At 30.9% G+C, this 12,819-nt stretch overlaps 1 protein-coding gene across 2 annotated transcripts in view; it reads right to left on the reverse strand.

The window, feature by feature from the left end:
• Nucleotides 1-2,748: 2,748 nt before the first annotated feature.
• LOC124535194 (lachesin-like) overlaps nucleotides 2,749-12,819 on the reverse strand; it is a 32,116-nt gene continuing 22,045 nt past the window's right edge. Inside the window, exons 3-11 of one of the 2 annotated variants that reach the window (XM_047111297.1) lie at nucleotides 11,843-11,946; nucleotides 10,232-10,439; nucleotides 9,416-9,571; nucleotides 8,118-8,246; nucleotides 7,433-7,570; nucleotides 5,646-5,795; nucleotides 5,498-5,572; nucleotides 5,345-5,428; nucleotides 2,749-4,751 (exon numbers count right to left, since the gene is read on the reverse strand). In XM_047111297.1, the coding sequence (XP_046967253.1) occupies nucleotides 4,645-4,751; nucleotides 5,345-5,428; nucleotides 5,498-5,572; nucleotides 5,646-5,795; nucleotides 7,433-7,570; nucleotides 8,118-8,246; nucleotides 9,416-9,571; nucleotides 10,232-10,439; nucleotides 11,843-11,946 (1,151 nt within the window). In that variant the 3' untranslated portion in view covers nucleotides 2,749-4,644. Of the gene's footprint in view, nucleotides 4,752-5,344; nucleotides 5,429-5,497; nucleotides 5,573-5,645; nucleotides 5,811-7,432; nucleotides 7,571-8,117; nucleotides 8,247-9,415; nucleotides 9,572-10,231; nucleotides 10,440-11,842; nucleotides 11,947-12,819 lie in introns of both variants that reach the window. The other variant, XM_047111296.1, reaches the window with a different exon arrangement.

Genomic DNA, 12,819 nt, shown 5'->3' on the forward strand with positions numbered 1-12,819 from the left:
TGACGTAAAAAAAATACGAAGACACAACTTTGTACTTACGAAAAAAAATTGTCTTAAAATTATTTTTTTGTTGTCTTAATGACGCTGTAAGAAATATTAACTATTCCTTACATCGTCAATGCGCCACTAACCTTGGGAACTAAGATGAAGTCCCTTGTGCCTGTAGTTACACTGGCCCATTCACCCTTCAAACCGGAACACAACAATACTGCGTACTGTTGTTTAGTGATAGAATATCTGATGAGTGGGTGGTACCTACCCAGGCGAGCTTGCACAAAGCCCTAACACCAAGAGCGGTAGAATATCTGATGAGTGGGTGGTACCTACCCAGGCGAAATCACGAATCTTTACTAAATTGTCCACATATTATATTCAAAAAGCTTCTTCTCGAATCACTCTATCCATTAAAAAAATCGCATCAAAATCCGTTTCGTAGTTTCAAAGATTTAAGCATACCTAGGGATATAGGGACAGAGAAAGCGACTTCGTTTTATACCATGCAATGGTTCAAAATTTCCTGCAATGTTTTTTATTATTAATTTTTTTTTATTCTATATCGTATAAATTTTAGTATATAAGGTTTAAAAAAATAAAAAACACAACTCATTTATCTGATATTAGTACTCTAAAATAAGCCTTTTTTTATAATTATTATCAAATTTAGATTACCTTTTTCTAGAGCGCTTTAGGCTGCTTTCATTTTTTACTTTTAGTGAACTGATTTAGCGCTGAAGCTAGGTTACGAATGTTACTGTATTGTATTTGTTTTTTATCGTGGTTGTAATTTATTAATTGTGTGTTTTTGTCAAATTTATTGACACACACACAGATACAAAACCCAAATATAATGTCTTAGTAGAATGTCGTGGCAGCAGTACCTACTTACTGTATGTATTTTACTTATTCTACCCTTAAACAGCACGACGGTATCTTTGTGTTCCGGTTTGCGTGTGACTGAGCCAAAGTCTCATAAATAAAAAAAAATGTTTTGGTAGAACTGTAAAACATAAAATAAATTTATAAAAAGCAATAACATTTTTAGAGTAATTGTATAGATATTTTCATAATGTCATATGCAAGCTTATAAATATTTTATTTAGAATACATAAATAACAAACACGGCTAGTACGTGACAAGAACCATCAAATTATAATACACTCCTGTTTATATGTTATCAAATTCCAAACTGAAACTAGCTAGTCATTTAAAATGTTTTGTTAGAATGAAACGGTCTTATTTTTTTGCAGCAGTATTGCAATTTGGGACTATTTAAAAAAATACATTTTTTTTATGGTATAGGTTGGCGGACTAGCATATGGGCCACCTGATGGTAAGTGGTCACCATCACGCATAGACAATGACGCTGTAAGAAATATTAACTATTCCTTACATCGTCAATGCGCCACCAACCTTGGGAACTAAGATGTAATGTCCCTTATGCCTGTAGTTACACTCGCTCACTCACCCTTCAAACCGGAACACAACAATACTGAGTACTGTTATTTGGCGGTAGAATAACTGATGAGTGGGTGGTACCTACCCAGACGGGCTTGCACAAAGCCCTATCACCAAGTAGATTAACTTTAATTAGCCATTTAAAATGAAGCTCTCTAAAATATGATTTTACAAGAAATATTTGGATACAATGTCACACGATAAGATATTATGTTACTGGCAAAATATATCATGGGTCATATAATACTACATCAGTAGTCTGTTTGAGGATAGGCGGAGTGGTCACAAGGCGTGAAACGTATTCCGTATACCCCTGAGAAGTCAGGCGCGCGACTAATCGATAGTAATTTAGATAACGACTGACGTAAAAAAAATACGAAGACACAACTTTGTACTTACGAAAAAAAAATTGTCTTAAAAATTATTTTTTTGTTGTCTTAAATTTTCGCGATTATTACACATTTAAATAAAACTAATTATAACGGATGAATCGCGTATATTAATTATTTTTAAACATCCCGACGTTTCGAGCACTTTGCAGTGTTCGTGGTTACGGGTAGACTCTAGTTCTACTTAATATACGCGATTCATCCGTTATAATTAGTTTTATTTAAATATTTTTTTGTTGTTCAAACTACTAACTCATATTCGTGTTATATGTTTTGAAGTCGATACATGAATAATTGACATTTATATAATTACGATATATAAGCGATAAAATCAGTCCTAGTCTCACCGCTTAGATGCTGTTTAGGACTTATGGCTTTACGGTGTTATCGCTTCTATATTTTTGCCTTTTATAGATACCTAAGCCTTGGTCCGTCTTAGTCTATGCGCAAACAATCGGGTCATTGGATCAGTATCTTTTCAGGCCGGAAAACGTAATGATGTGACGTTCGTGATCAAGGGTAAGTTGACCTTGCTTTCATGAATGTGTCAAAGAACTAAATAATATTAAATAAGTTAGTAGTCGACGTAGTCTTACATATATACTACTATTTTCTGATAAATAAAACTATTTTCAAATAAAATAAAATACACTTTGTTCGTTCAATTTTGACTTATTCCTTTCGTTGGTAACAATGCGGCGTGTAATATTTCACAGAATCAAGTGGATTAGAGTGTAAACACGAAGGAGACTGTCCAAATGTATTTACTTTATCTTATTAAGTTCTTGGTCAAAGCGTAAGCAAAAAAATATCCTTTGATTTTCATAAAAAATATCTTTATATTTCGTACTGTATTAGTAATTCAATAATAATTAAAAATATATTCTAAATGAAAACAACTGTATATTAAGCATGGCTTTATTTTATACACATGTATTTGGCAGTTCCATTTTGCAGCAATTACAAAACATTTTTATATCTATAAGGTCGGTTATCTCTAAGCTAACATTTACATACAATTATTTAAAATTTAATGAATAATAATTAGAATAATTTTATATAAACTTAAATGTACGCAACTGTGTGATCTTTAATATCACAATTGCTTGTACTTAAATTATACATTAAAATATATATTTATTTAAAAACATGAGCAATTGAAATAATAACGGCACTCACTAGTTAGGGTAGATATATTATTATTTAATTATTCATTTATTTATACAAAAACAGTAGGTACATAATTTCGTTGTAATATTTTATGTTTTTGATGGAACGGACATATTATATTTGTTCTAATTTGAACTACTAGTAAGCAATGGAATAGTATTATATGTATTGCTATAGAAATATAATATTTTCGTTGTAAAACATTGGTTTTGTAGGTAGGAAGTTAAAATATAATTTTTAAATAGCTTACTGGTTTATTCGTTTTAAAAAATTATACGCTAAATAAACCAACGTAAATACATTATATTAAATAAATCATTCAATTTGTCATTGCATAATAAGGGCGAGATCCGTTTTATAACGGGGCTTCTTAAACTGTGGGTCGCGAGTCCCTAGAGAACTCGTAATAAAATATGGGGGTCGCTGAGGATATTATAATTACTACGCTGCGATTTTGTCGGGAATTTCAGGTGGTTTAGTTGGCCTAGGAAATTATTTTAAGCTGCAAATGTATATGTTATCTTTGTTTATAAAGAGTTTCATGTTAATGTATGTTTGGTATTCTATAATAATGAATGTTTTATAAGTCTAGTAAAGTTGTAAGGAACGCACAAACAGTGTCGTAAATGTCGCAATACTGCGTGTTGTTTATGAATTTACATAAGTCACATCTTTGAGAACACATCTGAGCTCGAGGTAAATAAACAAAAATTTTGTAGATGAAATACTCAATGGCTTATATCAGGATTAAGCCTTCATTTTTTGATTAATTCTTTGTGTTCTATATAAAAGGCTAACACTAATTAGTTTTAATACAACTCATATAAATTTTCAGTTTTGATAAAGAAATTAACAAAATTCAATTGATAATGATCGACCAATTTTTATTTGAATTGCTTCTTTGATTCGTAATATAAAATTTCATTTTTACTCGTCATTAACGCCATGTGTAGAAAACTTATTTTCAAAATAATAAAAAATAGTATGAAATACAAGTATTGTTATATAATAATAGATAATAAATATACATACACTACACTTGTATTATAAAACGTACAAAATATTTTAAAATCCTAGATTCAATTGTATTTTTTTATAATATCCAAGAAAAGCAGCTGTTACAAGAATATAATCGTAAATAAAATTATCAATTACTTAGCGAAGCGAAATAATAAATTATTACTAAATTTTATGCTATTTACAGATTTCTTTGGTAATTTAAATAAGTATTTATATATTTTGATTTTTTATCACAAATTAAAAATAGCTGTACTTTAGCTGTAACTAGTCTTAATAATGCACATATTTTGTATTTAATTAGAAGTTGCACTGACTAATATTGATGTTTATATTATCATTTATATACGATCAACATTCACTTTTAAGTAACGTAATTATTTAAACAAGCGTATAATGTGTATCTACAAACAAAAAATCTTATATTATATAGTCTACTATCTCGTTATAAAATTAATATTTCCTTGCAAAAATGCGTAAAGTATAACAGTTTGGAATGTTGATCTGGAATAATTATTTATTGTCAGTTCAGCAAGAAATTAAATTCACTGTTCGAGAAATACATAAAAGTATTATATCTTATGATATATTATTTACATTCCTTATCATGTTATCAAGAACGTAATTGTAACGTAATATTTATAAGATGATAAAGCAGTAACGCATATAATAATTTCCCTAATTTCGGTTCTGTTGCTATATTTTCCTCTTCGTAGAAATCTGAAACAGATGAAAATATTTGGATATTTCTAGAAAGTAAGGATTATGAATTTTTGATTACAGCATTAATGCAAACTCGCCGTAAATTTTAAATCCGCTTGATGCGCTAATTAGTCATCGTAACGAGATGTAGGGGTTGAGTCTGAGATGAAAATATTAGCACTTTCGGTTTAGGACTATTAATTTTAAATTTAAAAGATTTTTACGAAACTCGTAACAATCAAATTATCCCTCCATTAAATTTTTTTTTGTTGGGACTTTATTTTTGTATAGTTTTATTAAAATTGTACGATTAAGTTAATTGTGTACATTATAATCGCTCAAAGAAAACATTTGATCAACGAAGCCTTAAAGTGAAGTATTCTGGTAAGTCGCTGCGGTGACCAAACCTGCGGTTTATTTATATCGATTTTTAACCCCTCGTTTCCATTGAACATCGCAAATATCAAGAATGTATTTAAAATATAAAATTAATTGAATGGTTTTAAAATATAGCCAATATTAAAAATAATGCCATAAATTAAAGAACGTTAAATTGACCACGTAAATTATATATTATATAACAGTTTTTTTTACTGGAAATTAATATTTACCAAAATCTCTTATTTGTTCACCGAAAGCTACACCTTGGAATGTAGAACTGACTGCGTCATTCGTTTGAACAATTTGAGGTTGACCTGTAAAAAACAAAGTTAGTCGTATTTCGTTTTAAAATTTGCTTTTATAATTGACGTTGGAAAACCAACCTTTTTTTCTGATCGTTTGATTATCCAATATAGATTTTTGCGTAGTTGTGAAAGCAGACGGGGGTGCTGGTATTTCTAAAAATAAACATAAAGTTAAGTACGCAGTCAATTTAAAATAAATTTCGAGTTAAAAAGGAGGGTTGAGTACCATCGAGTTTGATGATGCCGTCCGTTTCGCCCAACGAGTTCTTCGCAATACATTTATAACTGCCGAAATCTTCTTTGGTAATATTGCGAATCTTGAGCATCATAAATTTGTTGTAGCCGCTATCCACGGGAAACGCCTCGTATTTGCCACCTACAATTTCCATTTCTACTTAAATATAAAACCTGTGTACTTACTCCTAGATACTAGTGCAGTGAGCGTGTTTAATAGTTATGAGATAAATGGATTGTTAAGGAATAAATGGCGTGTGATCATGTAATAGGAGCTGGGGTACGAATCTCGTAAAGGGGTCGTCTGTGGTCTTAAAAGGTGCATTCAAATTTACTGTCCTTAGATTTATTATACTGGGGAACATTTAAACCGAAATGGCGCCAGGCTGGTTGGCTTGAAATTCACGCCGTCTGACATTGTTAAGACTATTGTCTTTGACTGTGCCGCAAATAACACGAACTTTATGTAATTTATATATTGAGAATTTAATTAGTTGCAGTATATCTAATAATGATTGAGAAATATTTATTTAAGCACACCTTCAACGTGTGCGAGAGTATTAAAGTGTACATCAGGGATGTTTAAAAAAACAAGCCGAGTTTCGAGAAGTTAATTTCCCTTGCAAACGCAGAATACCGTCGCCGGTGTAAAGTGAAAAGTTTGCCGGCAGACATGCGCCCAAACTATAGCCTTATATAAATTCGGAAAGTTTAGGTAACAAATGTACGAGTAAATTGGAATTAACATTTAATTAATCGATCATTCTATAAAAAAAATAAACAAACATAGAACGTTGATACCATTTTGAAAAAAATGTTTTTTTTTTTTTGCTTAAATTATCAACAACATTGTTAATTTTTTTTTCTCCATTATTCATTGAAGACTGACCGTCCTTAGTTTCCCTATCGTAAGGTATCTTGTTAAGACTTTCGTCTCAATTACGCGAAACAACAAAACAAAGATCGCAATCGCAAGCACCTTAGGGAGTTGATTAATCCAACCCAACTTTACTAGTTTACTCTTAATGGGTTACAAAGGTCAGATAGCAATCACTCTTTGTTAAAACTGCTTTAGTGTCATTTCGAAATAATCACAAGAAAAAAGACTTCAACATATTACAAACAATACATTATAATATGTATCGGATTTAATAATAACAAATTTAAGTTAAGCAAGAAGATATTACAGTTCTTTATTACGCGTATTTCTCTCGAAAGAGTAAAATCTGACTGAATTTCCATTTTATATGCTTTCTTTGCCAAAGCTCGTACCGATCGTGCCATAATATACTTCCTCCGCTTCGACATAAACTATTTTCATTATCAGCTCATAAATCAATGATGAATTGTGTGGTATTATATTTGACAGAGACACATGTTATTTAAGCTGACATGATGAATGTATTGCTGTGGCAGTTCTATTGTGTTCCAACTTTCACCGATTAGAACTACCGAAGTTTAGATTTAAATGTACTTATATAGCTGTAGATGTGTTGATAATATATTGTACTACGTTAGAATAAAGTGACTTCATGAGAATTACTGAAGTTGAAACACATGTTACCAATTGGGTTTCAGTAAAATATTTTATAATAGAGAACTGTTTTCGTTAATATTAAGAAAATATTTCATTACACTTTTATGGTGTTTAAGAGTTTTCATCTTTCGAAATTCCAAACGATAACATGAATTATTATATGAGTAATATAAGGTGCGTATTATGTCGGTAAAATTATTCTGTAAAGCAACAATTTCGTAAGATATGCAAACAAATCTCACCGGAAATGATCATATCTCCGCGGTCTGTGGTCCAATAGTTGATTGAGGAGGGAAACGCCTCGGTATGACATTCTAACGTCACGTCCTGGCCGATATATGCCCCTTCCAATTGATTTGGAATTGAAAGCATTGGAGGAACTGTTGCAGGAAGAAAACAAATAATTTATATTAGTACTTGAAATATTTTCGACTAATGTATATACGAGCCTTCTTATATTTTCCTAATAAATCCTTTAGAAACCAAGATTGCTGATTGCTTTAGAGCAATATTTAGTAATTTAATAGTATTTTAAAGGGTAAATTAGCCAGTGTCACTACAGACACAAGCGATATAATGTCTTAGTTCCCAAGGTTGGCGGAACATTAGCAAAAAGAAAATAAAATATGGCAATGATAATAAATTTGGGTGAGTTTGATCAATAACTATCAGGCGGCCCATAATATGCCGATTATCTTAAAAGTTATACATATATCTACCAAAAATATCGTTACAATTTACTTTGAAATATATTATCGTGTTTGTGTTTAATAAATCATTCTAGAATAATGGAATTGATTTTTTATAACTCTTATTTATTACTTCAATCAATTTTAATAATTAACAAACCTATTTATGATGATGATATCCATCAAGATTAGAGCTGCCCGGACTTTGGTGGATCAACGGCTTATCTATAATACTCACATTGAACCATAAGCATGATGCGTTTGCTAATCGATGGAGGTACGCCGTTGGACGCTATACACAGGTAGGCGCCCATGTGGAGTCGTGACACCTTTGTTATGGTTAAAGTTTCGCCGTCAACTACACCCACTAAAATAGAACATAAATTATATTATTAAAATTTTCAACTTATGATTAATATATTTATTTCAATTAGTACGGATTTTTTTTATCGGTCAACAACACATACATATATTACTTTGATCCCAATGTAAGTAGCTAAAGCACTTGTGTGTGTTAAATCTGAAGTAACAACGCTACCACAGCACCCAGACTCAAGAGAGAACTAATACTTTTTCTTCATCGCTTCGGCCGGGAATCGAACCCGGGACCACGGACTGGAGTATCCATGAAAACCGGTGTACACACCACTCGACCATGGAGGTCGTCAAAAATATATTAAAAGTAATAATGTTTTTTGAACTATTTTTGAAAAGTATTAGTGAATTGATATTACTGCACTTTTTTCGTTTTTAGAATAGAAATGAATATTTTGTACAAAAAGGCAGAACTTTAATTTTTCCAAAAAAAATGTTTACATACATTTGCTGACTAAACCTAAGGAGAAACATCTAATCAATGTACCTACCAGATTCGTGTAAATTATATACCTACCAAAAAATCTTCAATATCACGTGTCTATATTCTAAAGTGCACTCGTAAAAAGTATTTATATCTATTACACTTTATTAAAAACTATAGATATTGATTATAAATTAAAATTGTATTTACACTATATCATTTGACTTTATCATTCGACTTAGCACTATGGAATGAAACCAAATTACCCAATTTGAATATATAAGCTGTGGACATATTTTAATGGATATTTATTAATAAATGTATGACTTAAAACCAAGTTTAGTATTGGTTTATGAAAGTAATGTAATCTAAAAAAACTACTACAAATTTTCTTTTTTTAATTAATTTCATCCTTACGAACTGCTAATAGATATGACTAAAAATAATGTAGTCTTAAATTTTCGCGATGATTACACATTTAAATAAAACTATTTATAACGGATGAATCGCGTATATTAATTATTTTTAAACATCCCGACGTTTCGAGCACTTTGCAGTGTTCGTGGTCACGGGCAGACTAAGATGACATTTGTCTATTTGAAGAACAAAGGAAATATTATTAACAACTACCGCCAACGATTTCTCAATTGATATCTTGAGTAACGTTCTGCGTGCAAACGTTATAAATAGTTTTATTTAAATGATTAAAAATGTTTATAAAAAGCTAAATGCCTCACCAGAATCACCATTATAGTTAAAATCTTGTCCATCCTCTCGCCTCCACATAACGTACGGTTCGGGGTAGCCCGAAGCTTGACACACCAAGGTCACGTCCGTACCTTCCCTCACGACCATGTCCGTGGATGTCATATTGTCGATGATCGATGGCGGCACTGTAGATGTCGATAAGTAATTACTTGCTCATATTTCTGGGTCGCTACCACTAATATTTCATAATATAACTTTCATATTGAATTACTTGTTAGGTGATAGTTGTGTTTGTGTATGGCGTTATACTCGTAGTATTCATTTTTTTTTTAATTACTCAATGTATATACTTTCTACATATCGTTAAGGAATTAAATTATTTAGCGTCAGAAATATTTTTGGTAATCGCTTTTTAAGTAATACGAGTACATAATATACACTGCGACAGCAATTTCAGCGATTATATTCAAGTTTGTAAGAAAGACCGAGTCTAGGTTTCATTTCTTACAAGGTTCATTGTTCTTTTGACATTAAAATGAATCTTTCTTAATTGGAATAGAAAAAAGTCTGGGCTTTTGCTTTTTGATTAAAAAAATATTCTGTATTTGATAATAAAATAGATCTACACAAAAATATATTTACATTTATGGATGTTTAAATATGATATTTTATATGGTTTAATATGCGTATAAGTTACTTTTTATTACAATTTTGAAAACAAATCTATGAAATTATATTTTAGTGCTCAAAGATTTATAAATCGTCGTATATTTTATATGATATATGTATAAATTTATTAAAATAAGTAAATGAGAGTTATGTTTTCGAAATAATAATCTACTTACCAACGACTTGTAGATAGCCTTTCCTCGAGCGCATAGGATCAGTATTGACTTGGCACATGTACCAGCCGCGATCTACCTCCTGTACGTTCTTGATGTGCAGGTACCACGAGCGGTGGTCGTTGTACGACAGACTGATGCGAGGATTCTGGGTTATTATATTGTGATGGATGCTCAGAATTGTTTGAGTATCCATTCGAACCCATGCAACCTAATAACAAATTGATATGGTAAAATTGTTAGTTTTTTACTTAATAATGGTTTCAGTTTACAGGTAAGTCAAAAATAATCAAATAGGTACAATTATTATATCTTTTAAACCTTTTTTCTTATAAAATATTTCAGATTAACTCTTCATAGTATCTAAAATAGTTACTTTCCGCTGTCTGTTCACTTAGATTTTTTAGACCATGTAAAGGTTTATAATGTAGGTACTATCATCAATAAGTCGAATGATTCAAGGATAACATGAACATATATAATAAATACATGTTTAGTATCGTAGAGGAAAGCTACGAATTAATTTTACAAGTCGTAAAAAATGAATCTTTTCAATTTTAAAGTTGTATGTAGACCCCTATTGCATCCGTATGAAGCCGGGACGTGTATCCGGTACATAATATTTATGTCGTCGTCTAGCGACAAGAGAGACGCAGATTAAGTTATCCTCAAATCCAAATTCAACTCAAAATCAATTTACCTACATTTTGTTCAAGTAGGGTTTTTACAAGCAATAATGTACCATCGTTGTTATACAGCAATACGCTTATTAAAACATGTATTTTTAAGACTACTAACTACCTATACTACACATTTTAATTTGTAAAGTTACAAACGTTAAGTATAAAATCATTGAACATACACGGATTCGTAACCTAAAATACAACGGGCGAATTATTGTTAATGTTTTATCATTCAATCAATTACTAAACAAAAGATTTGTGTAAAATGAAATGAGTGATTATGCCTCTGAATAAACATAGATTCTTTATTCAAACAAAATACTAAATGGTATTATAGATAGACACGTGCTATATACTAATCAGTAAAATTTATACAATGACGGTGATGATGTCCTGACACATTAAGTGGCTGCGCAGGACATACAGTACACAAGAATGTGTGCAAACACAGGTGCAATCTCTAATCCCTTAATCTCATGAAACGTCGGGACAGCTATTACTTCAGGACCGAAAATAATTCAGGCCTAACTTCTTGAGAGTATAAGCACTACAATTCCCATAGTCCGGGCTTTTACAGAGATTTTCTTTACAGAAAAACCCAGTATATTTTTAATGCTATAAAATAATAATCTAACCTAACCAACACTGGGCCTACGAGACCACTAGACCTACGAGATATTCAAAGAGTTTATATGTATCGTTTTTCTTTTTATTTGATATGTTACTGTGAATGGAAATTTTCAAATAAAGTTATTGATGTGATACGATCGATATCTTACTACAGAAAGCTCGTTTATTAATTGCTTTTAAATTAATTTGATGCTCTAAATAGGTATCTCGATATGCCCGTCATTTTAGGGCTAAGTTTATTAGTTAATCACCTTCAATAATACAAGGACGAACTTTAATCATATTTTAAACATTAAAATACCTTAAATCCTCTTAAGTTATCGACGACGCAAGCCAGTAAAGCATCCCTGCCAACTGTTACTGTGACGTTGGGGATTGGCTCAGCGAATCTCGGATACATAGATTCTGAAATGAATTGTTTATTATAATATTGTGCATAGAGTCTAAAGATCAATATAACATGCATACTCATAAAATAGCTTGCAGAATAAAATAGCTACAGCTTTTCAGTATCAGCTGTTATTTATGCTAATCGAAGGGGCGCGAATGTAGCGCCACTTTGGAAATTTTATAGCAAATGATTATGGATATAAATTTAACTAGATATAAAAAAAAATAAAATCTATATCTACATTTTCTTGCCAAAGGTTTGTTTTATGTATATTTATGTATAATATATTTATATGTTTCATGTATATTTTATTTAAATAGAAAAATAATTATAGTTTTTCAGCAAAGATTTGAAAATGAAACTAATAAAAAAAAAATGTTGAAACAAATGATAGCTTAATGGCGCTCGAGTCAAGAGGAGTTTTCGAACGAAAAAAAAATTGAGGCCTTCAAACTCAAGTTAGAAATAAAAGTCGAAAGGCACTCTTATATTTTTGCTCAAATTCCTGTATTTATTTTACGGTCAATACTGCATTGTAATTTTTCTCCTTAAAACATTGAATCAATAAAAAGTGCATAGATAGATATATAGATAGATAGATCCACGGAGTTCATGGTTTCTTTATGCTTAAGACTAACGTTGTCGCATAGTTCTTTTACACTTTAACACAACCGTCGTGGGAGATGAAGATTTCACTTTATAGACCAAAACAGTGCAAGAATTAAAACAAAAGAAATATCACAAGTTCAGGAGTATAACAATATTTTAAGAGTAAATAACGAATGATTTTAATAAATAAAAAAGGAAAGGAGACTACGATTTAGAATTGGACTCGCGTCCGCTCTTGTCGTGTTCACAGGTTTAGGAACATGACGATGGGTGCCGCC

Source organism: Vanessa cardui, chromosome 14, assembly GCF_905220365.1.
Source record: "Vanessa cardui chromosome 14, ilVanCard2.1, whole genome shotgun sequence".
Lineage (NCBI taxonomy): Eukaryota > Metazoa > Arthropoda > Insecta > Lepidoptera > Nymphalidae > Vanessa > Vanessa cardui.